This window comes from Pectinophora gossypiella, chromosome 5 (genome assembly GCF_024362695.1).
Source record: "Pectinophora gossypiella chromosome 5, ilPecGoss1.1, whole genome shotgun sequence".
NCBI classification, from domain to species: domain Eukaryota; kingdom Metazoa; phylum Arthropoda; class Insecta; order Lepidoptera; family Gelechiidae; genus Pectinophora; species Pectinophora gossypiella.
This window is the reverse complement of record NC_065408.1, coordinates 9528110-9553294: the sequence shown is the minus strand read 5'-3', so window position 1 is coordinate 9553294 and position 25185 is coordinate 9528110. Positions and strand designations below refer to the sequence as shown.

At 38.6% G+C, this 25185-nt stretch overlaps 1 protein-coding gene across 3 annotated transcripts; it reads left to right on the top strand.

Moving 5' to 3' along the window:
* The first annotated feature begins 1506 nt into the window (after positions 1-1506).
* LOC126366994 (uncharacterized) lies at positions 1507-25045 on the top strand. 3 transcript variants are annotated; one of them, XM_050010338.1, is made up of 14 exons: positions 1507-2105; positions 3008-3105; positions 4005-4093; positions 4479-4631; positions 8827-8960; positions 15384-15509; positions 16608-16699; positions 17447-17540; positions 18600-18756; positions 19368-19527; positions 19810-20026; positions 20656-20748; positions 21205-21352; positions 21774-25045. In XM_050010338.1, the coding sequence occupies exons 1-14, from the start codon at positions 1908-1910 to the stop codon at positions 24614-24616; spliced, it is 4602 nt and encodes a 1533-aa protein (XP_049866295.1). In that variant the 5' UTR covers positions 1507-1907; the 3' UTR covers positions 24617-25045. The 3 variants fall into 3 exon arrangements, with proteins under 3 accessions (XP_049866295.1, XP_049866294.1, XP_049866297.1); XM_050010337.1 differs by having other exon boundaries at positions 19356-19527; XM_050010340.1 differs by lacking the exons at positions 1507-2105; positions 3008-3105; positions 4005-4093; positions 4479-4631 and adding an exon at positions 5876-6180 and having other exon boundaries at positions 19356-19527.
* The last annotated feature ends 140 nt before the right edge of the window (positions 25046-25185 follow it).

The window sequence follows — 25185 nt, the reverse complement described above, 5'->3', positions numbered from 1 at the left end:
ACTAGGTACTCGCTTATCGTTGTAAGGGACATCGTACATTTGGTGGATTGGATACGCTTACTTCCTTAGCTGACTTTTTTTTGACGTGATTATTGTAGATTTGCCGCAGATGGCATTAACTATTTGGCCGGACAAATGGGGAGCGCTGAAGCTGAGCGCTCTCACCCGGTAAAACGTTTAAGACTACAGGCCTGAGGGTGTCCAGTTAGGCGACCCTTAGATCCTTAGATGACGGAGGCCCATGTTCCTCATGACGCTCTATAATACTGTTCTGGGAGTCATTGATGTTCTGTAGTAAAATTGAGAGGTAGACGTTCCGAAAGTAACCATGTTTTGGAGGGCACATTCAGCAGTCAGTTCCAGCTAATATTTACTTTAATTATGTAGTCGTTATGGTTCAATAGTGACCCTGACACCAGGTTCGCCATTGATAAGGTCGATATTGACCTCACAAACCCCAAGTCACAAGAAGTGTATGTACTTATGCCCTGACTGTACTATAGGTGCCTACTAACAGACACTTTAGTAGGCACCTATAGTACAGTCCTAGAATGACATAAATGAGTCATGTAATATTCATTAGCTTATGTTAGCTTATATTTTCAGCTTACGCAAGGATACGAACCAAGGTCTGTGATACGGTGCTTCTTTTCATTTCGACAATAAACCTCATTATTAAACATGTTTCATGATTAGTACATTCTGCACATTTTAACGACACTAAATAAGCCTAATTAATTACTTCATTCCATACTTGAGTTCACTCCAGCTAACATAATCCTGCTTTCTAACGCAATGATGTGCGAGGTTATTATTGACTTAATCTTGCTAATCAATTTCGTCGCTTCAAATGATGGCTCTTCATAATCTCTTACTCTTACGTTGTATAATAAATAAATAAATAATAATAATATATGATGAATATGATGATTCAGAATATATTTGTACTAGATTAAGTAGGTTCTTGGACTTATCTCTGGAAGGTACGCGTAAGTCTATGGCGGTCCTTGATTTCTGATAATAGTGTCAATTTTCAATTTTGGTCCAGTAGTAAGTGTTATTTTCGCATAGACAATAGTTAAACAAAGGGGTTTTGGAATTTTGAACTTCAGGTCTTATGGCCGCATACGAAGATGTGGGGACTTTTACAGATTGGTTAGGGTTTTGTATACGGAACAATGGTATTACTATAATAAGTAACTCGAGGAGGGGAATTCCTTGTATCATCATCGTACGAATCATCACGTCCATCTGAGGACTTCATATCAAAAGTGGTTGCCTCCATTAGGAATAACAAAGCCTGAAGTTATGGAATGCCGGAGAGCAGTCAGCGCCTTACATTGACAACACAGTATTTTTCTCAGCGCGTCGGTTTCAAAATTCGTCTTTGAACTGTAAATAAAACGTTGCTAAATGTCCGCAGTACCTAATAGCATCGGGCTTGCATTCAAATGAACATATTAGCCGTTATCACTAGCGTATCGCCGACGACAGTGAGTGGGTGATTATCATACGCCTCCCGCCACCAAACACCAGCCACCATCGTTTGACTCACTCTGAACACATTTTACAGTCTGGGTCGAACTTAATTTAGTTGCTAGTGTTATAAATAGTGCTTGCAATAATACAAACAATGCAAGGTTAAAATGTTGCACTTTTGATCATGAAAATCATTGGTGATTATTTTAAATAAACTTTTCCGAACTACGCCATAGTGAAATATAGAATTTCATAACATTATGGATGCATGGTGACAATTTCAATATTCTGACAATCTTCGCAGATAGTCATATCACAATGTCATTCACATATAACAACATTAATTAATAACAACTTTTGGCAATGTTTACATTGTAAGTAAATATAAAAAACGTTAAATCCACACGAAGAAAGTAAATAATTTTACAATGAAAACAATAAGTGTGAAACAACCAATGAACTTGAAGGTAGTAAGGTTTGAACTGAACTTTGCGGCGCTAGGTTCAACACCAGCAAGTGCAGAGAAGAAACCGAAGGATATAAAGGTGCCTAGAGAAATAAAAGTTAACATCAAGAAGCAACGAAATATACCTTCACCGCCTGTTATTCAGGAAACAAGAAAAGAGGTAACTACCACTAGACTTATATTCTTAATTATTATTTGATATTATTTGTTGCATTATTTTTTGTCTAAAACCACCCCTGTAAATTGATCAAATGTCAAAATCTAACTACTGATATTCGTAAAGTAAAAACATAGATGATAGATTGAACAACAATCATGTTCAATAGTTTTACCAAATAACATAATATATTATGAGGTTTCATTATCGTAGGACATCGGTACAACAAACACTAAATGACAGTAAGCTGCTAGTGAGTTATCGTCTAGGCAAACTTAAGATTCACCTCTTCAATTATAAGGCTTATGTAATGGACATAAATAAATTTAAAATAACCTAGAACCTGACAGAGGGCAGCACTAACTATCAGTACTATTTAGAGGCGGAGGACAGGAATTTGAAATAGACTACTCTGGGCACCATCCCACCCGCGTCAGACAGAGTACTGCGAGGCGGAAGGCAAGAGAGAAATCACTGTCCTATTCCGTAAAAAAGTAGCATGGAGAATGTTGCACCGTCAAGAGCATGGCTCTTAAATTAATGATTATGAAATTTAAAACACTTTCCTGTTCTGTATCTATATAACACTATTTTATACGGAATGTAAATGCGCAGTAGGTAAACGTTTACTCTAGAGTGTGCCATTTACGATCATACCGTCTGCGAAATACAGGCGTCATTTGAAACTAAACTACTTACTTTTACGACATCATTATCACCGAGATGTAAGGGATCCAGGGGATGGATTTAGTCCCTGAAGATCATATTGGTACTTGAATAAAACTAAATTATTCTTGGTATTAGATGGACTATGATGTCTTAGTAATACACTATCGTACAATTTGAAAGCTCATACCACTAAAAAGGTAAAATGCTGGACACTTACTGAAGACTTATACTTACAGAAACGCGACGTAAAAGATCTTATTGAGGAATTACTGGAAGAACTTTATGCTGATCAACGAGACTGGAGCAGCAACAGTGGCATTGACTACTGTCGAGGGTAAGATAGAGAAAATTATGATGAATAAATTAAAATAATGTACATAAGATCCTCATGAGCGAGCTGAGATTTCCCTACCTAAGTATTTATCTATTTCTTATTCATTTTACTTTTTTGCGCGCTACACTGCAATTGTACAAGTGTATTATAATCCTCTGCCGAAGGTTGTATGGAAGAGATCGCTCTAGGCGATAAGCTTTTCCCACCTTAGAATAAGTTTCTCCTGTAAATGTCTTGTAAATGTATGTGAAAGAAAATGTTTTATTATTATTATTATGTATGTCATTTCCATGTCTCGGCCTATGGAGTCCCGGACTTTTGGAAGGCGTGCGTGGGGCCGAAGCCAGCACGTAGAGGACCCTTAAGACAATTTGCTCTAAATAATAATTATTATTATTCAAAAAGACACATTGCCTTCACATATTGTTGATTAAAATACCCAGAACATTGATTTTTCTTCAGAATTTCAAGTAATGTAAGTGCGAATAGATTGCTTCTATGCTGTTCTGGGAGCATATAAAAAACATAGAACACGTTCAGCTGCTTCTCTTCCCGGGCATGTCGTAAAAACCGACAGAGGGATTGTGTCCTCTAACATGATGGACTAATGTTATGGGCGATAGGCTGATCCCTTATCACCATAAGGTTCATCATATCCATCTTTGGAATTCGTATCAACAGTGGCTGCAAGTTGTCTTTGATTACTTGTGGCTCTGCCCACCCCATTAGGGATTACGGGCGTGAGTTTATGTATGTATGTATGTATGTAAGTGCGAATAGAACAGCACTAGTAGTTTAGACTAAACCACTCCTCGTGCGGTTAACCGATGCAAAACCTACATCGACTTTATCGCTAGCGTTTATAATTACTGTCGGGACGTTAATTCCTTTCTTTTCAGGTCAACTTCAGCAGCGTCTATAACTTCGTCGTTATCAAATTACTGCGAACAGACTGATGCAATTGAACGCAGCTATTTGGAAGCATTAGGTAAGTTTACCACTTGCACGTTATGGTGGTTATGCTTTTTGAATTTCTTATATAATTTAACAGCCTCGGTGGTCTAGTGGTTAGAGCGTTGGGTTTACGATCTGGAGGTCCGGGTTCGATTCCCGATAGGGACGTTGTCGAAATCACTTTGTGAGATTGTCCTATGTTTGGTTATTGCAGTGCAGGCTTGAATGACCTGATTGTCCGGAAAAGTAAGATGATTCCGTGCTTCGGAAGGCACGATAAGCCGTTAGTCCCGGGATACTAGCCCAAACACTTCCACCAACCCGCAGTGTTTAATAAATTATGAGACAGTTTTATCCTTTACTAGGATAAACAATAAAGATTATAATTAAGTACTTACGAACATCCTCAATTATTCTAGACGTCCAAGAGCTTCGCCAGCAGAAGTTACAATGCGAAGAGAGGCTTCAAGTGGCGGGGGAGCGGCTGGCTCGTTGCGTGCGCGCACGGGATCGCTTGCGTCGACAACAGAAACGACTGTGTGCTGCTTTCACAGTACTACTACGGCATATAAGTGAGTATAACCTTCATCATCTTCTTCTGTATACATATCTTATAGGCTCATCCAAATGTACATATTTATCTACGAATGTTGGAGTAGAGCAGGGTGATGGTGTACGCTCTGCATCACCTCCGGTAGATTGACGGGAGGCCTGTGCCGGGCAGTAGGGTATATTTGCTATTTATGTCATGTTATGTTTATGCACTAACGTTAATATGAGTCATGCGAGACTGGCACGAATACAAAACTACTTAAGAGGTTACACTAACATGACAGACTTATTACTTTCATAAGTAAGTAAACGTGTTCTAACCATTACCTTGAAGTTCTCAATATCATAACTAATTTAACTACTATTTGCTCTCAAATTATTAAAATTATGAATATATAGAACCGTTTTTCATTTCGATGACATAATCTCCTATGCCAGTTCTGTCAAGGTTGTGCTCTACAAACCGTCTCCCACGCTAGCCTACTAATCACATCTGCAAATAATTACGAGTATGAGGCCAATGGAATTGTATGCAGGTTGATTGAAGAAATCCATAGTCTTTTTCTAATACTTATTTAATAAACCAATCTATACACTCTATGCAAGTTGCTGTTAACATGAGCCATTTTAGTGCCCCTTTAAGTACGCGTGCAAATAAGAAATCGATTTAGGTAAGACACTCTTGCATAAGGTATCGACCGATCCAACTGCGAGCTCCTCCGTAGCTTAATAACTGGAATGATTAATGAGAACACTTCTACCCGTCATCGCTCTTCTAACGTAATTAATATCTGATATCAACGTTTAGATAAATCCAATAGGTACCGCAGTCATTCGGTTCATTGAATTTCACTTATCATAACTATGATGTAATAAGACACCTTATATTAAGAATAGATTAATTCACAACTACTTCATTCATCCGGTTTAAAATAGCGTTACGTATTATCGAAGCGGAGGCTCGCAGGGTCTTCGCCAGCGATGAGCATCAGTATCGACACTGACGTACACAGCGGTGTCGAATCGATACGCGACGCACACAGGCAAGCCCGGCTGCCGCAGCGCGCATGTCACAGGGCACTTACCACGAAACGCTTCAACGACATCCTGCCATGGCAGGAACTCATTCACCTCACTTTTCCCGCGTCCTTGCGCCGAATCCAACTCGCCCCCAGTGCGGTACTGTGGTAGCGGCCAGTCAGCACAGTCGCTCCTCTCCGCGACTCTATCAGTAAACATCAAATCAGCTGGTCGACTACGCAGTCTCAAATGCTGACCAGCGATGGCATATTATAATTCAGAATTCCTTTCTGTTTTCTTGTTGTTGTTACGTGTTGAGGTTTCGTATAGTTTGAAGTTCAACCAGCTCCCGTAGCCTAAACATGCCGCGCCCGTGCCCGTCTGCAGTATCACTGCATCGAATTAAGCTGTCATATCGGTAACTCACCTAGTGTTTAGTGCAGTTGTGAAGGTATGCGTGTATTGTCAAATGTGTACCGCGTGCAGGACAGATGAGTGCGATCCTAAACTCCCTCAGAAACTTGGCAAGTTCGTCGAGGGCCAGCTCAGGTATTTAATAAAATTATCTACGCTAAATTGATTAGAAGCCTTATATTTATGATAAGTAGTACCTTTTATATCTACATTACTTATTCCTTTCTCTTTATAAAAATATAGTAAAATACGACGCTTTTCTTATTATCAAGAAGAGAAATTTAGAGATCCCTAAATAAAAAACTGACTTTAATAGCTTTTATTCATTGTTCTTATTTATATTACTTATATGAGGACAATTTGTTTGTGGGAGTTCGGATCGCGTTGGTTCTTTTCTTTTGTCCCGTTGTTCATAAATTAAATCATACTTTAAGTAATTGTCTGGCATTGTGCCTAGCGTCTGATATCAATATACATACATACTTAGATATCAATGTTTTAGTAGGTAATAAATAACACTTACGGGGACATTCGTTTGCAGATACACGAGTAGGCATTATAAGTAGAAAGTGCATTCCTAAAGTCGATCTTAATTAAATTCTACATCGTGAACTCGTGTTAAATAAGCAAATGGGTTTTCAAGGCTCTTGATCTCATTGCTTGCTAAAATAACTTGAATTGTTATCTTAAATTCTAACATAATAGAATTATTTAAATTACTTTAAGTTACTTAGCAATAACAAAATTGACATTGATATAATTTGGATTGCTACGTACCTACTGAAACTAAACTTTTATTGAATTCCACGTAAGTACCACGACTTGTTGTAGGTAATGGAAAACTAATTGAATTATACGGTACACCTGATACGATCGCGTGCTGAAATAGAGTTAGGCCACTCCAATTCTTCTTCGAGGATTTCGTACGATGTGATTATTTGATTGCCAGCTTCTGCCGGGCTATTATTAATTAGCTTGCTCCACTAGTTATTCTTACCAAATCTTCGTTCACATCAAATACAAATACCTACAGTAAACCCACATTTTATATAATTTTTGACGTGACTTATTATCGATTTCCCTTATAGGTATTGCATTTAGCATTTACTAGGTACTTTTTCGACACAAAATACCCAAAAATGGCAATAGTTTGGCTCCAGGGTTATTCCTCGAAATAGATTATGAAAGACATTCTCCTGTTTAAAATGAGGTTCTGATATACTTAATGACCATTGCAATTTCGTATTTTATCATTTCATCAGATCAACTATATTAATAAAGCATAATAACCAATCCGCATCGGGCCCGCATGGTGGTTTAAGGCCCGATCTCCCTATCCATCCATAGGGAAGGCCCGTGCCCCAGCAGTGAGGACTTTAATGGGCTGGTGATGATGAATAAAGCATAAATCAGAACAGGCAGACATAGTTTAAATGTATGTAGCGACCGAAAGTGTTTTTGCAGTTTCAGTAATGTCTGTCTGTTAAACAATTTTTATATCCGGTGATATTGTAGGATACATATTAAGCGATGCACCATTACTTTGGCTAATTCGCATTGCAGCAATCGCTGTGGACTATGTTTTATACTTTCCTATGATTGATGAAAACTTCTGCGCCAGCCACGGGCGCCAACTGTGCCAAGGAATTAGACGTATGTAGGTTGCTTATGCATAATTAGCCTGACAAATCAAAAGAAACAGCAGTCTATAAACTACAACACATGAAGCATTATTAATGTTAGATCCAAAGTCTAAAATACTCATATTGCGCAGATATAATTGCTATAAGCAAGACAATAATTACCATTTTTCATTTTTGCGTTTGAATAGGGCTGATGCGCGTTATAATTTACCGCTCCCTTATTGTAATAAGGGAGCAGTAAATTATCATTTTTTTTAAAAAGTGGTAGATTTGACTACGCATACGTAATACTTTGACTCTGACTGAAACAAACCTGGTTGTGGGTCTGGTTCAACGGCGTTAGTTATTGAATTAAGTATGTATATTGTAAAAGTAAGAGTAATATATAAAATAATAATAGTGTGCCAGTGTTAGGGTAATGAACCTTGCACGCGCGCTCCGAGAAATATTAACTTTACGGTTCATAAAGTTCAGATTTATAAGGCATCAAGGACATCTCCTAGGAATTCTATTGCTCCCCATACAGCAGTGGGGGCAAGTAGAAAAAAAAATGATGATGATAAACAACCGATTCATCCGTACTAGAGCAGCGTGGTGGCGAATACTACCCCCACCGGATGATTGAATCCGGATGGTGAAATGTATCCAGCAGTGGGACGTATATGGACTGGTTATACATATATATTTTTTATGGATGATGTTTGTCCTCTTGCCGCCGAGATTTCCAGACACAATAGTTAAACAATCATCTCCCGAGCATTATCCCGCCTTTCACAGGGTCCGCTTACCTAACCTGAAGATTTGACAGGTCCGGTTTTTTATAGAAGCGACTGCCTGTCTGACCTTCTAAACCGCAAAGGGAAAACCAGCTCAATACAGGTTAGGTCACATACCTACGAAAATATGGGTTTCCTCACGATGTTTTCCTTCACCACTGAGCACGTGATAATCATTTATGATCCAAAAAGAAATTCCTCAATCATTGGTTTAGGCCTGTGCCGGTTTCGAACCTGCGACCTCAAAGTGAGAGGTAAGCGTTCTACCAACTGGGTTCCCACGGATACAATAGTTAGCTTTACAACTTTATGGTAATTACCTTTGATGAGTATCTATGATATTAATGTACATTTATGTTCAGCGGGCGAGAGTGGCGCGCGGTTCGGCGTGGCGCCTGGGGAGGGCCCAGGCGAGGGCGGGTACGCGGAGTGGCTGCATGCTATGCGCCTGGTCGCGCGCCTGCCCGCCGGGGTACCACAGCACTTCCGCAAGAAGGTACAACCATAACATAAGGGGGGTTAAAATTTGCAAAATGCAAACAAATGTCAAATAGCAATATTGCTTTCTTAGATGAATTGCTTCGATGTGGCCATTTTAACCCCCAACTTCTCTATATACCAATGCGCGTAGGAAAAGTAAAATTTATTTCCTCCACAAAAACTTTCACATACAAAAACACTCAGTTTGAACATTTGTGAAGAGACTGCAGTTTAAACTAGATGAAATCTGTCGCAAAAGACACCAGGGGAGTTAAAAGAGCTACATAAAAGCAATTCATCTAAAAAACAATATTGCTATTTGACATTAGTTTGCATTGCGCACTTACTTTTATATGCGCAAATGTCTTATTGCAATATTGCTTTTGTAGATGAATTGCTTCGATGTGGTCTTTTCAACCCCCGAGGTCACGACCTCCGGATATTTAAAGCAATATTAAATTACAAATAACAAAAGTTTGCAGTACAACTAGAAATAAAACCATAAAGTAATTAGAGTAGAGTAGTGGAGTAGCGTAGTTGCAGGTACATCAATCGCAAGATGAACTAAGTACCCACTCTATCGACTCTATCGAACTTTCTGTTAGACCAACGTGATAGGTGAGCCGTATCGCCGTCTATAATGGTCGAGCCAACTGTGTTAGTGAAAACTGTACTTAAGATAATTAATAAGTTATTGGTGCAAGAGGAGCTCGGTGGCGCAGCGGTTAACGCGCTCGGTCTGCGATTGTTGAAGTAAAGCAACTTTCGCAAAGGCCGGTCATAGGATGGGTGACAACAAAAAAAAAAGTTTTCATCTCGAGCTCCTCCGTGCTTCCGAAGGCACGTTAAGCCGTTGGTCCCGGCTGCATTAGCAGTCGTTAATAACCACCAATCCGCATTGGGCCCGCGTGGTGGTTTAAGGCCCGATCTCCCTATCCATCCATAGGGAAGGCCCGTGCCCCAGCAGTGGGGACGTTGGCCGTTGACGGCTGATGATGATGGTGCAAGTCCGGTACCGGGGTTCGAACCCGCGCTCCCTGTTTGAAAAGCAAGCCGATGAACTACAGGACCACGGTGACTTTTTTAGAACTACCTATAGATCACAACTATCACCCAACTTGGTTAGAACTCAGCGAGCGTGATTATAGGAGCTTTTCCATTCATCATTTCGGTGACGCATTTTTTACATGTTACAAAATCATCATCATCATCTCCCTAGCGTTATTGCGTTTTCAAATAGTCCGCTTACCTAACATGAAAATTTCACAGGTCCGATTTTTCACAGAAGCGACTGCCTGTCTGACCTTCCAACCCGCGAAGGATAAACCAGACTAATACAGGTTAGGTCACACACCTCCGAAACGCATTTCTCGGGCATGAGGATTTCTTCACGATGTTTTTCGTGACCGCTGAGCCGTGATAGTCATTTATGATCCAAACAAGGATTCCGAAACAAATTCGACAATCATTGGTTTAGGCATGTCTTATGACTTTATGATAATTAGCTACTAAAAAACCAAACCAAAAACCACCAAATACCAAAAAAAAGTACCAAATATGAATTCAAAAATCTTTGGTTTAGGCTCGTGCTGGGATTGGCACCTGCGGATCTTACAGAGAGAATCAAGCGTTTTTCCACGGCCCTCCATATTACAAAGTACCTATTGGATACATAATTACGGGCGCGAGCGCAACTACTATCACTCTATAATGAAAAAAATGCGTCATTGAAATTACACTTTCAGGAATTCACCCATTCATCATTCTCCCATGCAATAATTTTCTTCGTGTGATAACAAAATCGAACGAATTCAAACATGCAGTAAAGATAAACAGGAGTATTGATCGTTTCAACGACGGGTTTCAAGTGAACAAAGTGTATTATTACAGTACTATACGTAAGTTATTTATAAGCACAAAACGTGCGTTCGTTTCGAAATTCCTATGAAACTACGCAATTCAAAGAGCCTCCTAGTGCGTAGTGGAGCTCTTATTACTAGTGTCATCCAATCCCAAAACACCTTATCCTATATTACTTTCCACTTAACTACGAGTAAATCCATACTATTATTATTATACATCATCATTACCAGCCCATTAACGTCCCCACTGCTGGGGCACGGGCCTTCCCTATGGATGGATAGCGAGATCGGGCCTTAAACCACCACGCAGGCCCAGTGCGGATTGGTGGTTATTCATCATCATCAGCCCATTAATGTCCCCACTGCTGGGGCACGGGCCTTCCCTATGGATAGATAGGGAGATCGGGCCTTAAACCACCACGCAGGCCCAGTGCGGATTGGTGGTTATTAACGACTGCTAATAAAGCCGGGACCAACGGCTTAACGTGCTTTCCGAAGCACGGAGGAGCTCGAGATGAAAACTTTTTTTACTTTGTGGTCACCCATCCTATGACCGGCCTTTGTGAAAGTTGCTTAACTTCAACAATCGCAGACCGAGCGCGTTTACCGCAGCACACAGATAGAGTAATATTCACATTATACACAAAATGTGAAAATTACTCTGTCTCTCTGTTACCTTGTCACAACAAGGCCGTTGGACCAATTTGGATGAAAATTGCGCTCATTTAAAAACCTAGGAATAAATTAGGATACATTCCAGAGACGATAATAAGTTTATGCTCACAGAACCGGGGACACGGGACAAACGAGCCGGGACGCGGAATCCCAATTTAATTTTTTGATGTTATTGTAAATTTTTCTTACTGTGGCGCTTGACAAGTTCTCCTAGCTCTATGTGTAGCAAGCATTTAAATGCTCGCCGCAGTGATATAAGCGAAAATTGCGCAAACAAAGTAACGTGCTATAGTTAGTTGCATATATAAAAGGGACATTTGTATTAAGACTCATGCAAATGGTTCCCTAAGGATATCATATTCCGCAACGCTTCCATTTACTTATCCACTAACTTAAGACCACACTTAAATGAGATGCTTGTACTTGCCATTTGATGCGTTAGTGTAAACTTGATAATCAAAGTCGAATTACAAAGTTACTAACTTGGTTTACTTACCTTAATTTGATTTAGGCAATGAACCGATAATGGCATTATTATTTTGTAGCTGTGACCCAGGCCTTGTCTTATTTATAAAGGCTTCCAGTTGAATGGAGCATCAATTTATAGCTAACTTTGTTTATTTTGGACACTTAAATGGGTAAGTACTATGTTCGAGACTGTGGCCATGACCTTTACCCTCGTATCATGTGCTAAACGACATAATATGAGGTAAAGCGCCCTCATATTTTCAGCCTAGTTGTAGGATTCTGATCCCGTTTTACATAACTCTAATATCATGCCCGTTGGAGGTCATTTGGAGAGGTGAAATAATTTGTTAGCGCAATACCATGCAAGTTGGAATACGAATGTCCGATGTCCATACATACCTACCCACATGTGAACTCTCGAGTCTAGGTATTTTTACTAAGTCGTACAGTTAAATCATAAGAAAACAACTTGCGGATTTTTTTATTTTTTACGTCTGGAGATAAATCAGATGAATTTTACAGTGAATATGCTCACTCACGCATAATTTTCACAGTTTTATACGTAATGCTCACTCTTTAAGTCTATGACTGAAAATATATTTGAAACGAAAAATTCTAAGTTTTTTCCGCCCGAGACCTTGCACGGGATGTATATGAAATGAATAAAAGCATCATGATTTGTATGTATGTGCCCGCTATTTATCCACAACAAAACACAATATGCGAGCTCGACATTTTATTTCCGTCTAAGAATAGACTTCGGTTTACTTCATTGTTCGGAAAAGCATCACATCATGGCGATATATTTCTAAGAGGCGCCGCTTTATTTTCCGACTGCTACAGCTCCTGGGAACAGCAAATATTGTGTTTTCTATTTCCACGCGTGTACTTACTTGCGAGCGCCTGTTGTTTCATATCTGATTCATATAAATATTTACACAAAAGCTCCTTTACTTCTTTATTACTAGTCTAATTTGAGTTATTACGAAGTTTCTCGTAAGTATATAAAAAGCAAAAAACATTTAAGTACGTCGAAGTCTTTTATGAGCAGAAAAATAGCATATATAATTTTCATTGAATAAAAGTAAATTAAGACGAAAAGTTTTAAACGTAGGTATTTCGTCTAAAAAATACGCGTATGGATTCAGTTCGCAAAGAAATAAGGAATTGGCTCATAGGCAGGTAATCAAAGTTTAGTATGACGTCAGTTACCCTCACGCGTAAGGAAGTGGGCTAAATATAGAACATGTCAAGAATTAATAGAGTGGCGAATCACCAACTTGTATACTCTAGCGTCCCTTGGAAACTTAGACTTACGCAATTATTATATCTAACTGATGCCAACCAAAGGTACCTATTTACGGGCCAAAACCACAAAATTGGACTCGAGCCAAACATTTGAATTTTCCAACAAACCCACAACGGGTGAGTAACTTTCCTAACTGCTAATTTGTTAATACGATACCGTCTATTTTGCAGTTACTAAGTGTTATTTATACTCGTAGTTCCAAGTTCATAGTTAGATGTAAGTAAAATACTAATTCTGTCTCACTGACTGGACGTAAGTTTCTACGACGGAGAATTTAAATTCAAATAATTATTTCAGAAAATGTAATTCCATAGTTGTAGCAATGTTGAGTGTGTCGCAACTACCAGTATAGGGTTTTATTGTTTTTACTAAGAACATCAATAAAATGAATTCCACTCTTAAAGGCGTACGTGCCTGATTTGAAGGCTTGGTTTACTACAAACACACGTGAGTCGTAGTTACGACGCTTCGGATCATATAACGAACCTGCTGTCAGTAAAACGTATTTGTAGTAAGTACCGACAAACTTAGGTATTAAGTACCTCCTTGGGCAATCCAAATATAATTCAGTAGTATTACTTTTAAATGGTAAACATAATTTCTTGAACAGTAAACTCTGACAAAAAAAGTTTTGCGAAAAGTCTTCATGGGGGGAAGGACCGATACCTACGTTCACCCAAGTCACCCCTGCTACTTATCTAAACAACTGGCTTCCAAATGCTTCCATGGCTCATTTAACCTAGAAGACCCCCAGACAAAGCTATGGCGTTTATCAGATGGCCCAATAGTTCGCCCTTGTTGGTCGCCGCCTTTACGATTCCCGTCTCGACGCCGCCGCGGCGGCTACAGCTTTTGGCTTTTGTTCAGTCTAGGAGTTCTTTATACTTACTATGGAAATTAACATTATAACGTATACTGAATGTTACTACTGAATTTCATATTTCACTTCGTTGTTGGCCAAGAACAAACAAGTACTAGACACCTTGCTTTTTTACACGTACGAATCAAAGTTGTAGGTACTAAATTTCAATTTTTTAAAGGTTTTTGACCTCGTTTTGTTACGTGTAGAAAATATTTTAAAGAGAGTTATGGACTTTTAAAGAGAGATTTGTAGTAGAAGTTACGTCATTTACTTTACAATGTTCGCATTTATAGTCATAGTAGGTACTAAGTTACAAAGGTTTACCGCAGGGAATAATATTCCTATCCAATTGAGAATCTAAACAGAAAATAGCTTACGTTAATTTGTGAATATACTTAAGAACAATATATTTGTCTGGAAAAGACAGCAAATAATATAAATGTAATATACGTAATAAAGTACTTACTTACCTATTATTTTTCTTCATATTTTAACTAGTTCGTAGCTAATAACAATAGGTAGGTATCTATAAGTAACTATTTTATCTTTATTAAACATTGTTCTTGAGCTAACCTACAATTTCAAAGGATCTCTGTCTCGGGGTGGAATTTTCAATAATAGGTACCTAGTAGCTATCCGCCGCCTGCGACTTCTCTCGTTGGACTTCAGTTATCGCTGCAAGTAGGTATTTTTTTATTTTATTACGATTCCAAAAAGTACCTTATACTTACTTTCTCTTGAAATTATATTTTGTAGGTAAATAGGTAAAGTAAAAAAAATAAAAGTCACTTTTGTAGTAGTGACATCACAAGGTGGTTACTCATTTCTCGTTGCGGACCGCGGTGCGAACTGACTAATGCTCCTATTGAATGGATCGTGTTTCGCACCGCTGTGGTCGGAGAGGCACAAATTGCCCCAGGTATCTTTACCCAGGCATCTTTTGAAATGGCTTGATTTGAACAGGGTATCTTCACTATCCGAAGTGACGTGTCGTAGATCACTAGCATTGACTGTGATCTATGGTGGGGGATAGTGGTGGGGGACACTTCATGCATAACACCTCGTTTTACACAGACACTACACATTTTAATGTTATCGTATACGCGCATCTATGTGAAGCCCATGCGATTAAAGACTAAAGTAAGACCGAGGGGTAAACCTGAGGTAAACCTAGCTCAGCCGCTGGTGGGGAGCGAAATGTTGCCGTTCTATGCGTTGCGTGTTTGCGTATTCCTTATCCTATGGTAATGTGGTTGTCTCCAGCTATGGCTGAATTTGGCGGAGCGGCACCTGAACGCGCGAGGCATCGACTGGCCGGCGGCCGAGCGCGCCTGTTTCCGAGGCACGGCCATGCCCGATGACGAAGAGCTTGGCGCGCAGATCCTAAAGGTATGGACTGATACTATCTTGGGGGTAAAGAAGTCACATTGAAAGACAAAGGTAATCCGAACCAGAGTTACGAGAGTTTGAGTGTCGAGATAAGGTAGGTAGTGCTCTACCCTTGCGTTTCTACCTTCGCGTTGCTCGTTTGGGCACGGGAGTGCAAAAAAGCAATATTGCCATTGGACACTTGTTGACAGAAAGCACAGTTGACAGTACTTTTTATATGCGCAAATGTGAAATTGCAATATTGCTTTTTAAATGAAGTTATCCATGAAATTAAAAGGTTAAACGGAGGAAAATCTTTACAGCGCCATGTATATAATTTTTGGGTACATAGTCTGGAAAATCCCTTATTGCTTCAATGTGGCCTTTTGTAGAACCCTAACCCATCACTCAGGGTTTCTAAGGACTTTCTAAATGAGAGGTTTCATAAAACCTCTTCTTTTAATAATATAAGTACCTTACGAATTTCGTTATAAAGTGATTTGAACTCGGTTCGGAAAAGAAAAATAAATATTCTCATTTAAAAAGTTTAAGGATCAACCTTTGTTATTTTCCCTTTCCGTTTGTGATTTCAATAACTGTGTGGGCAGAGTCAAAGGTAATAAGGATAAAGATGAAAAAATATATATTTGAGTACTTATACCAACAGGTATAGTACCTATTTACTTTACCTGTCCGTTTCAGCCCTGCCTTTGATTACCTTAATCCTTCTAAAATTAAATAAATAGAATCTTGAAAGCCTAATAGGATTTTAGACGGATTTCGTTCTTAAAAGACCACGTCGACGTCGACTTCACCAAAATTTAAATTAGGAGCTTTGTATTACGTAAATGTAATTAAAAATTAATAATTTGAAATTAACTTTCTTTTGAACTACACTTCCCATTAAAAAATCGAAACAACTCGCAAGTTTATGTTTCGTAAGGATTATCATACATATTTCGGCTTAATCCCATGATCAGCTTTTACGACAAGCCTTACTTGCGGCTGGTGACTTGACGCGCTCTTCACCCCAATTGGCATAATAATAGGATGTGAGTTGTCTGTGTATTATGATAATATTGTTATTTGTGTAATAAAACCTCGTTATTGCATCTTCAGGATTTACACCGCACTGGCTGCTCTTTATTTTGTGGCACGGAAGGTCGGGAAAATCAAGCAATGCTGCGGAGGGTACTATTAGCTTACGCGAGGTGAGGATTTCCATAGACCTTTATTATATTTTCATTCGACGTGATTTTCCTTCCGCTGAACCAGAAACACATTAATATTTATTTAATCTTGAGAATAAAACGGATTCAATAAAGCGACTGTGAATAATTCTCTGAATTCATTGACATTCTAGTAAATAGCTAATTCCGCCTGTAATTATGGAGGATAATGGTGCTAATTCCTGTGGACACCAGCTAATTTTACTTTAAGTTATACCTGTAATTTTCTATCCACCGAAAAGGAAAGGGACGGGTGATTAACAGCCGTCAATATCAAAATGAATAAGCGAAATAATGAATAAATAGGTATCTCACTGGTTTGCAACCCGTTTGACTTGTGCTGTCAACTTAATTCTGTTAGGTTATTGACCGATGTAAAATTTTTAGAGTTGTTTTAGATTGCTGCCTAAAATTGACGTGTGGTCCATAAACTTTATGCCTGCCGATTAACTTTATGCCCGTCGCTTTCCTTTTCAGCGGATAAAAAAATGTCAGGAATAACTTAAAATAAAATTTGCAGTAATAAGCACCAATATTTAATTATGAACTTACAAGGTTATTGTTTTAACGTGGTGGCTTGTTTAAATAAACACGAGTATAATGTTTCGAAGAAGATGGAAAGGGGATGACACGAAAGCTTTTAAAGGGTTAGTGGCGTAAGCCCTTTTCAAAGGTCGGTAGGTTCGGAGCCCACACTTTATAATATTAATACTTGTTTGGTTGTTTCAGATGGAACAAGGATGTAGGTTATTGCCAGGGGTTCAACATGCTTGCGGCTATAATATTAGAGGTCATGGAGAAATCAGAATCTGATTCTTTGAAGGTATTATGTTGTTTTTTAAATACATAACATACATACATAAACTCATTCCCGTAATCTGTAATGGAGTGGATAAGTCCACAAACGATTAGAAGACAACCTGCAGCCATTTTTCAAGTCCAAAGATACGATAAACTAAAGCTGGCTTTTTGTAAACGTATAATTCTGCCTTTTCTACTAAAGAATTAATTGATAAGTACTAACCAAGGTTACGCTCAGTCAGCCCGTTGATACATACATAATATATGTATATACTCACGCCTATTTCCCACCGGGGTAAGCAGAGAGTATGGAATTCCATTTGCTTCGATCCTGACACACTTCTCTTGTCTTCTTCTTGGCTGTAGATGGGTGACCGTTTTATATGGGTAGATCTTTCTAGCTCATCCATGCTTAAAACTGTCTAAAGTCAATTTCGTCTATTGACACATATTTTATCCTTTGTTATTAAGCGCAGTTCCTTGGATGAACTTACAAAACTTTTCTAATTAAATGTTGGAGAAACTATTAGCACAAGTTGACGAGAGGAGGTCTCAGGAGGCCCGTGTCCAGTAGAAAATATGAAAGATGTTTATTGTGAAGTTATAGGTACTTGTAATTCTTTTATCACAATTATTTTTTAGTGAAAAAGTAACAGATCAATGGATTTCTCGGTCCGTCGGTAATAGTACCTAAGTATTATGTACAAGTATGTACCTATGCTCCGTCTTCTTTTTGATTTATGTTGTGGTTTTTGCTGTGATGTGGACTGACACAAAATTAATTTTAGTTTCATAATTCTAAAATTAGCTTTAGTTATGTCTTCCTTATACTCACGGATCATCTTATTTTTGGACAATCACCTAATCAGCCTGTATTGTCCTAACCAAACTAAGGATCACAAAGTGATTTTTGTGATTTGTCCCCACCGGGATTCGAACCCAAGGACCTCCGGATCGTGAGCACAACGCTCAACCACTGGACCACGGAGGCCGTCAGTAAAACCGTTGAGCGACAAGCATTTGTCCTAGGGGCATTTAACTGACAGTCCGATACTATATTCATATAATGTCTGTTTCCCAGGTAATGATATACCTGGTGGAAGCAGTGTTGCCCGAGGGCTACTTCGCAGACGACCTCCGAGGCCTGTCTGCAGATATGGCTGCCTTCAGGGACCTGCTGCGGTTGCGACTGCCGCGACTAGCTAATCACATGGACCATTTGCAAAGGATATCTGATGGTGAGACTTTATAGCAAATTTTTTGACCCAATATTCCTCTAAAATCCAATACCCGATAGGTAACTATTGTATCCGGAAAACCGAAACTTACATTTAAAGTGTACACTTACTTACGTGTAGAGTAAACTTACGTTAAAAGAAGTAACTTATTGATGCATGACAGCAGTCGGCAGTCGCAGGTCGTACGCGTCGCGATGTATAAACCAATTTGTGTCAATTCTTTTTTTTTTGACGTGACTTATCGTAGATTTGCTGCAAATGGCATTAACTACTTGGGGACAAATGAGGAGCGCTGAGAGCTCTCACCCGGTACAAAATTTAAGACAACAAGCCTGAGGGTGCCCAATTGGGACATCTGAGAGGAAGAATATTTGAAAGAATTAATCGACCCTAATGGGTCGATAGCGATAAACGCTGAATGAGGGAAATCGTAGACCACGCCGGCGGGGCCGGTATCGGGGTTGTGTCAATACTAAGTATTTCTTTATGTTTGAATAAGCACAAGTTCTTCATAGATAAAAGAAGCTTACATCAATTTTAATGGTCTACCTATAATTTCTCGATTGTTATTAATAATAACAGAACTCTACCATTCCCAGGTGGTGGAGTAGAACCTCCTTTGCCAGATGTATTCACGATGCAGTGGTTCTTGACGCTGTACGCTACTTGGTTACCTCGGGAATCCCTGCTGAGGATATGGGATCTGATACTGCTTGATGGCAATGAAGTCCTGCTTCTCACTGCACTCGCTATTTGGGATATGCTCCAAGAGTAAGTTAACTTTACAAGCACTAAGTACTTTTCATTCTTCTCCGTAGTGTTTGATACAAGGTACACTTACAACCACTAACTCTTGTCATCTACAGACTTGTTTTAAACCTGTGTCATAGGTTTTTTCATTAGTTATTTTGCCGTTACAAAAAATTTAGCATCCTCGCATGCTTCGTCTCGTTATTTTGCTTCGTCGTTAAATGAGCCAGGATTCGAAAATAAATTCAAATAACAAGTTCCAATTTGGCTCTCATTCATATCTTGTTCAAACTTTATTTTCAGTCGGATCTTGTCCGCGCGTTCGGCAGACGAGTTCTACAGCTGTATGGGCGGAGGCGTCGGTGCGGTATGGGAGGCTGGAGAGACCCTGGTAGCGAGAGTTGTTGCCTTTGGATCAGCGCCTGAGCTGCCAAGACTGCGCAGCCTACATCGCTACAGAGTCGCACCCCCCGCGCCCCCCGCCGCGCCTCCTGTCTGCCAGCCTCCTTTACATTCTACGGTAGGTTAAAAATCTTAAGCCCCTAAATAAAATAGTAATTGACTTTTAATTAAAAATTGTAGATTTGACACTTTGATTCGCAATATACGCCTGTCGACGTTTCTATATCGAATCAAAATATAAATCTTGATACTTAAAAATATTTGTAACCTTTAAAATAGTTAAAGCAAATGTATGGAATTCTGAACCCAAATCGTTTACAAAATAGGCAGACATGCAATTAAATTGAATTAAATTGAGGAGCTTGGTGGCGCAGCGGTAAACGCGTTCGGTCTGCGATTGTTGAAGTTAAGCAACTTTCGCAAAGGCCGGTGATAGGATGGGTGTCCACAAAAAAGTTTTCATCTCGAGCTCCTCCGTGCTTCGGAAGGCACGTTAAGCCGTTGGGCCCGGCTGCATTAGCAGTCGTTAATAACCATCAATCCGCACTGGGCCCGCGTGATGGTTTAAGGCCCGATCTCCCTATCCATCTATAGGGAAGGCCCGTGCCCCAGCAGTGGGGACGTTAATGGGCTGATGATGCAATTAAAGAAGGAAAAGAAGCTCGGTAACCACAAGGTATAACTACTTTCTTATTAGCACACTAAAACGCCACATCGATGTATAAAAAGTGGTTCTACTTTTTACAGATGCAGTCAATGACAAAAAGAGGTTTGCGGCTTTTTTATTCTGAAGACGAGGGGGATTCTAGTGACGATGGCAATAAACTGGCTTTGGCTACGGTAAGTAAGTTGCGAATATGTCAATTTACTCGATAGAATAACGAAAAAAATGTTATTACTTAAATCCGTTGATTCTTTTTTCTTGTTTCAAATTTTAAAAGGACAATAAGTCAAAACGTCCCCCTTTAACAACAGATTTCAGACATATCTTATTCGAAGCGTCTTAGCGAGTTGATATTTTTGTTCTATGGCGACTTCCTCGAAATACGCGGGGTTTAGCCGGAATTCGGGTTTTTAAGTATGATTTTGGATACCGCCTGGTACATCATTGTTTTATTTTATTTCTAAACCCCATGGATTTTGAAGCTAAAACTCTTTTTGTAGTCACTAATGAAACTACTTACACGTATAAAATATCTGTTGAAAGAGGGGGACGGGTCTCATACAGTTATGGTCATTGTCCGTTAGTGGTGTGATTACAGGACACTTTCTAATGTTTACTGTAAAATGTTATAGATCATACCAAGACGCGAAGATCGTTCGGGTACTGGAGACCGACTATCATTGGATATAGGAGCCTTAAAGCGGCAGTATGCTAGGCTAAGGGAAAGACAAAGACAAGCCCACGTTATTTTAGCGGCTGCTTGTGCCCGACATGCTGCAGGTAAGGATTTTTTATTAGTATTACCTATCGACTTATTTGCTTTCAAATCAATCAATAGGTACATAGTTTAAAAGGAAGTCAGTCTGTCCTCTGTATCTCTAAAACCGCTGAATTTTGTGTTTTTATTTATTTATATAAGCATACAAAGAACATAGACAGTACTGGTAAGCTTATCTCTAAAAAAAGATTTTTCCAGCTCACCTACGTGACAAGGAGACACGCCGTGAAATACTAATATAATACCATAAATACCTAAAACGCTTGAAAGGAAGAATTGTATCCATACAAAGCCGGGTTGATTTGATTAGGTAGTTAAGAATGAACAGAAACATGCTTTGCTAATCTGCAATGTACGTAACCTGAATTCATGCAATAAACGTTTATTATTATATTATATTATGGTTCTGAATTTTATTTGCAGTTGGAGTTTCTACTTCACCAACATCACTTACAGTCAACAATCTACTATTGGGAAAAAGTGCAATAGTAAGTTCCCGCGGCAGGAGACTCGGTCCGCCGCCTGGAGCCATTCCACCATCACGACATACAACACCCACATCTCGTGACAAGACTGAACATCGATCACACGGGAAAACTAGCGACACAATAAGTTGGAAAGAGGAAAAAAACCGAAAATCATTAAGCAGAAGGAATTCAGTGAAGTGGAAAGACATAAAGAACGATAAAGTTGAAAAATGTCGAAAGACATCAATTGATTTAGACGAAGCCGGTGATGGTGTAATCGTTTCTGAACTTGAAGCCAATCAAATGATTGCTTCTTTACGAAGATCTCGAAGTTCAAGTGAAACGTCATCTTACTCATCTCATTCTGCTTCTAGTACCGACACCAGTCTTTGCGATGAAAATGAGCGTGGAACTGATTCCGAGCAGGAATTAGATGACGATAAAGACAAGGTTCTGAGTTCTAAAGAAAGCAAACCGATAATACCTCCTATTTCCAAAGAATTGAAAAAAGTTCATTCACCTGTTATTATAGAGCCACCAAAACCACCTTCCCCCGATCTATTAACTAATAAAATTGCCACTGAGAGCTCTGTTCAAGATATTTCTGAATATTTAGACACTGCTGCTGGCGAACCTTTACGTACTTATATTGATGGATTTGAAACAAAGTTAAAAGACGTTCTAAATGTTAGTGGGACGACTGATAGTTACAACCCCATCAGTCCTTTTAAGAATATATCTCCGTTTAGTTCACCACGCATAACTACCGAAACTGAAGTTATTCAAAGGTTAAGCAGAACAAGGTATGAAGATGGATCTAAAAGCAGCGATTCCATTAGACCGACAAGCCTGCCAAGTACTAAAGCTATTACTGATCTGAGTCCACTCAATTTATCACCTTGTACGTATAACCTGTGTCAGAAATCTCCATACGATTTAAGCTTCACTTCTAACTTTAAACAGCCATCACCTTCTAAAGCAGATTTAATTTTAAGACCTCCTGATATTATTGACAGTTTAACAATGTATCCAAATTTTGTGCCTGATATAGATTTATCAGAAAAAAATGTGTCTGATATAGATAGTCCGCCCCAGAGCCCGGGCGCTGAGAGCATAATTGTAAGTGAAGATGAACCTCCTATACCTTTAAAAATTGATAAGTACTTTGAACATAGCCCCGAATTTTTTGGCGCAAGAGTTACAGATCCTAATAGTTCAAATATTCCAAATCGAAGAGCGACAAAAAGAAATTCAAGAATACCTAAAAAACCAGATTCATTGACATTACAAAGTAGCTATAATGAAAAGATTATGAAAGATGAAACGGAACGAGCGTCGTCGTTGCCTCAAAGTCACAGCTTTACCAAATCTATTAGTTCCAGTCCTATAAATTTAGAGCGAGATGATTTTCATACAAGTATAATTCGATCAGACCAAAATGATCAATCTAAAATCAAAGAATCTCCTAAAGTTATGAAACAACAAACCCCTGATAAGGTAAAAGACTATTCTGAAATAATATCACCTAAAGATTATATTTTAAGATCAGGTAGAAAAAATAGTGAAAGAGCATTGCAAATAATACAAGAAAACTCTAAAATATTGAGTAGAATCCTAACTAAACAAAATATTACTGAAGTACCCGCCGTAAGCGAGACTGTAAAAGATATTAAAAAAACTGAAAGCTTCAGTGACACCCGCCGTAGTATAATAAGTGATAGTACTCCTGAAAAACCCATTGCAGCTAGATTAATGGATTCGCCATTATTAAAAGAGTCGACTTCTGATTCATTAATAGGTTACCGAAAAAGGAACAGCAGTGTTACAGATGAATCCAGTGACAAAAATGACTTTGTAAGGGTTAGACCAATTTCTATAGATGATCCTTTTTCGTTAGAAGTACGTTCTAATACAACTAAGGATGACGAATTTAATGTTAAAAATACCAAAACGCCTAGCATAGAATGTTTGGGTAACAAAACCGATCTGTATGGGTGGGAAAATAAAGGCTTTCTTGCAAAATACGATTTTAAATCAAACGTGTCGGAAAAACCAAGCAGTACAGAATTCAATTACAAAAGAAAAACTTGTGATTTTTCTACTCAAGATATTGGTGCATCTACTAATGAATTTAAACTTATAGCCCCATCAGATTGGACTCGGCATTCTTTTTCAGGGGAATCGAAGACTTCAGTTACTTTGCCTTCCACCGAACCGAAAGATACTAACTCGTATGATCGCAAATATACTTCTGATGATTATAATTATCCGTTTTCAAGTAAATATAATGATTATGTTCTATCGAAAGCAAGCGACATTTGTAGCAAAACGGTTGATCAAGGCCCGAAGATTTGTGAAAATTTATCAAAGACTGACAACAGCCAAGTTAGTGATTTTGCTCACGTAGTGACTTCCTCTATTAGTTTTACCTATGAACCTTCGGCCGAGGATGATTCACCTATAGGGGCAAAAAGTAATTCTAGTGATACGTTGTGTCAAATAACGTCGCTTGATCAGGTATCCACCCCGATATCGCCTAAGATATTTTTTAAAGAAACTCCTACGCTTCCAAAAGAATACACAGATAAAAGTGAAAAGACTATACTAGAGTCAGATGACACTTGCAGTGCAATAACATCTCTTATTGAAACAGATACCTTGTCTTCATTGTCATACCCTAGAAGCCCGTCGACTGGCTCGTACCATCCGTTCCCCACACGCCCACTGAGGATGCCCAAAGAACTTGGTGTTAGACTAGGCATGTACCCAAAAGACGCCATCAGTTCACCTCCAAAATAATCGAGAGAGTAGCTTAAGACATTTTCTATTTCTAAATTACTTTATTAAGAATCATTTTGTTGTGTGTTATTAATTTTTAGATAATTTTGTGCTTTAAATATAGGTAATGTTTAGATTTAACTTTACTTTGGAATTCTATTTTACAATTGTTCTGCGATTTCTTAATAAAGTAAAATCATTTTAAAATGATTACAAATAATTGCAATATGAAAAAAAATGTTATTAAACGAATACTACGTATTCACCTAAATAGATAAATTCGTGCTTTAGTAAGATTTATAGCTACGATTAGAATACGAGAAGTTTTGGCGAGTTGTTCGTTTTGTATTCGTGAAGGACATACAACTACTAAGCTGTGAGAAAAAAATATTTATTCCATAATATTATATTTTATGCTAGGAACAAACAAACACGTTGCCTTGAATCCATTTTAATGTTGTTATGTGTAAAGTAAATAATCTTCGCAATATGAAATATTCGTACAATAAGGTAGATAGAACTACTTGTTTGAAGTCAATAGTAATTATGGCAATTAATTGTTTATACCGCTCTAGACTAAAATTTTATCT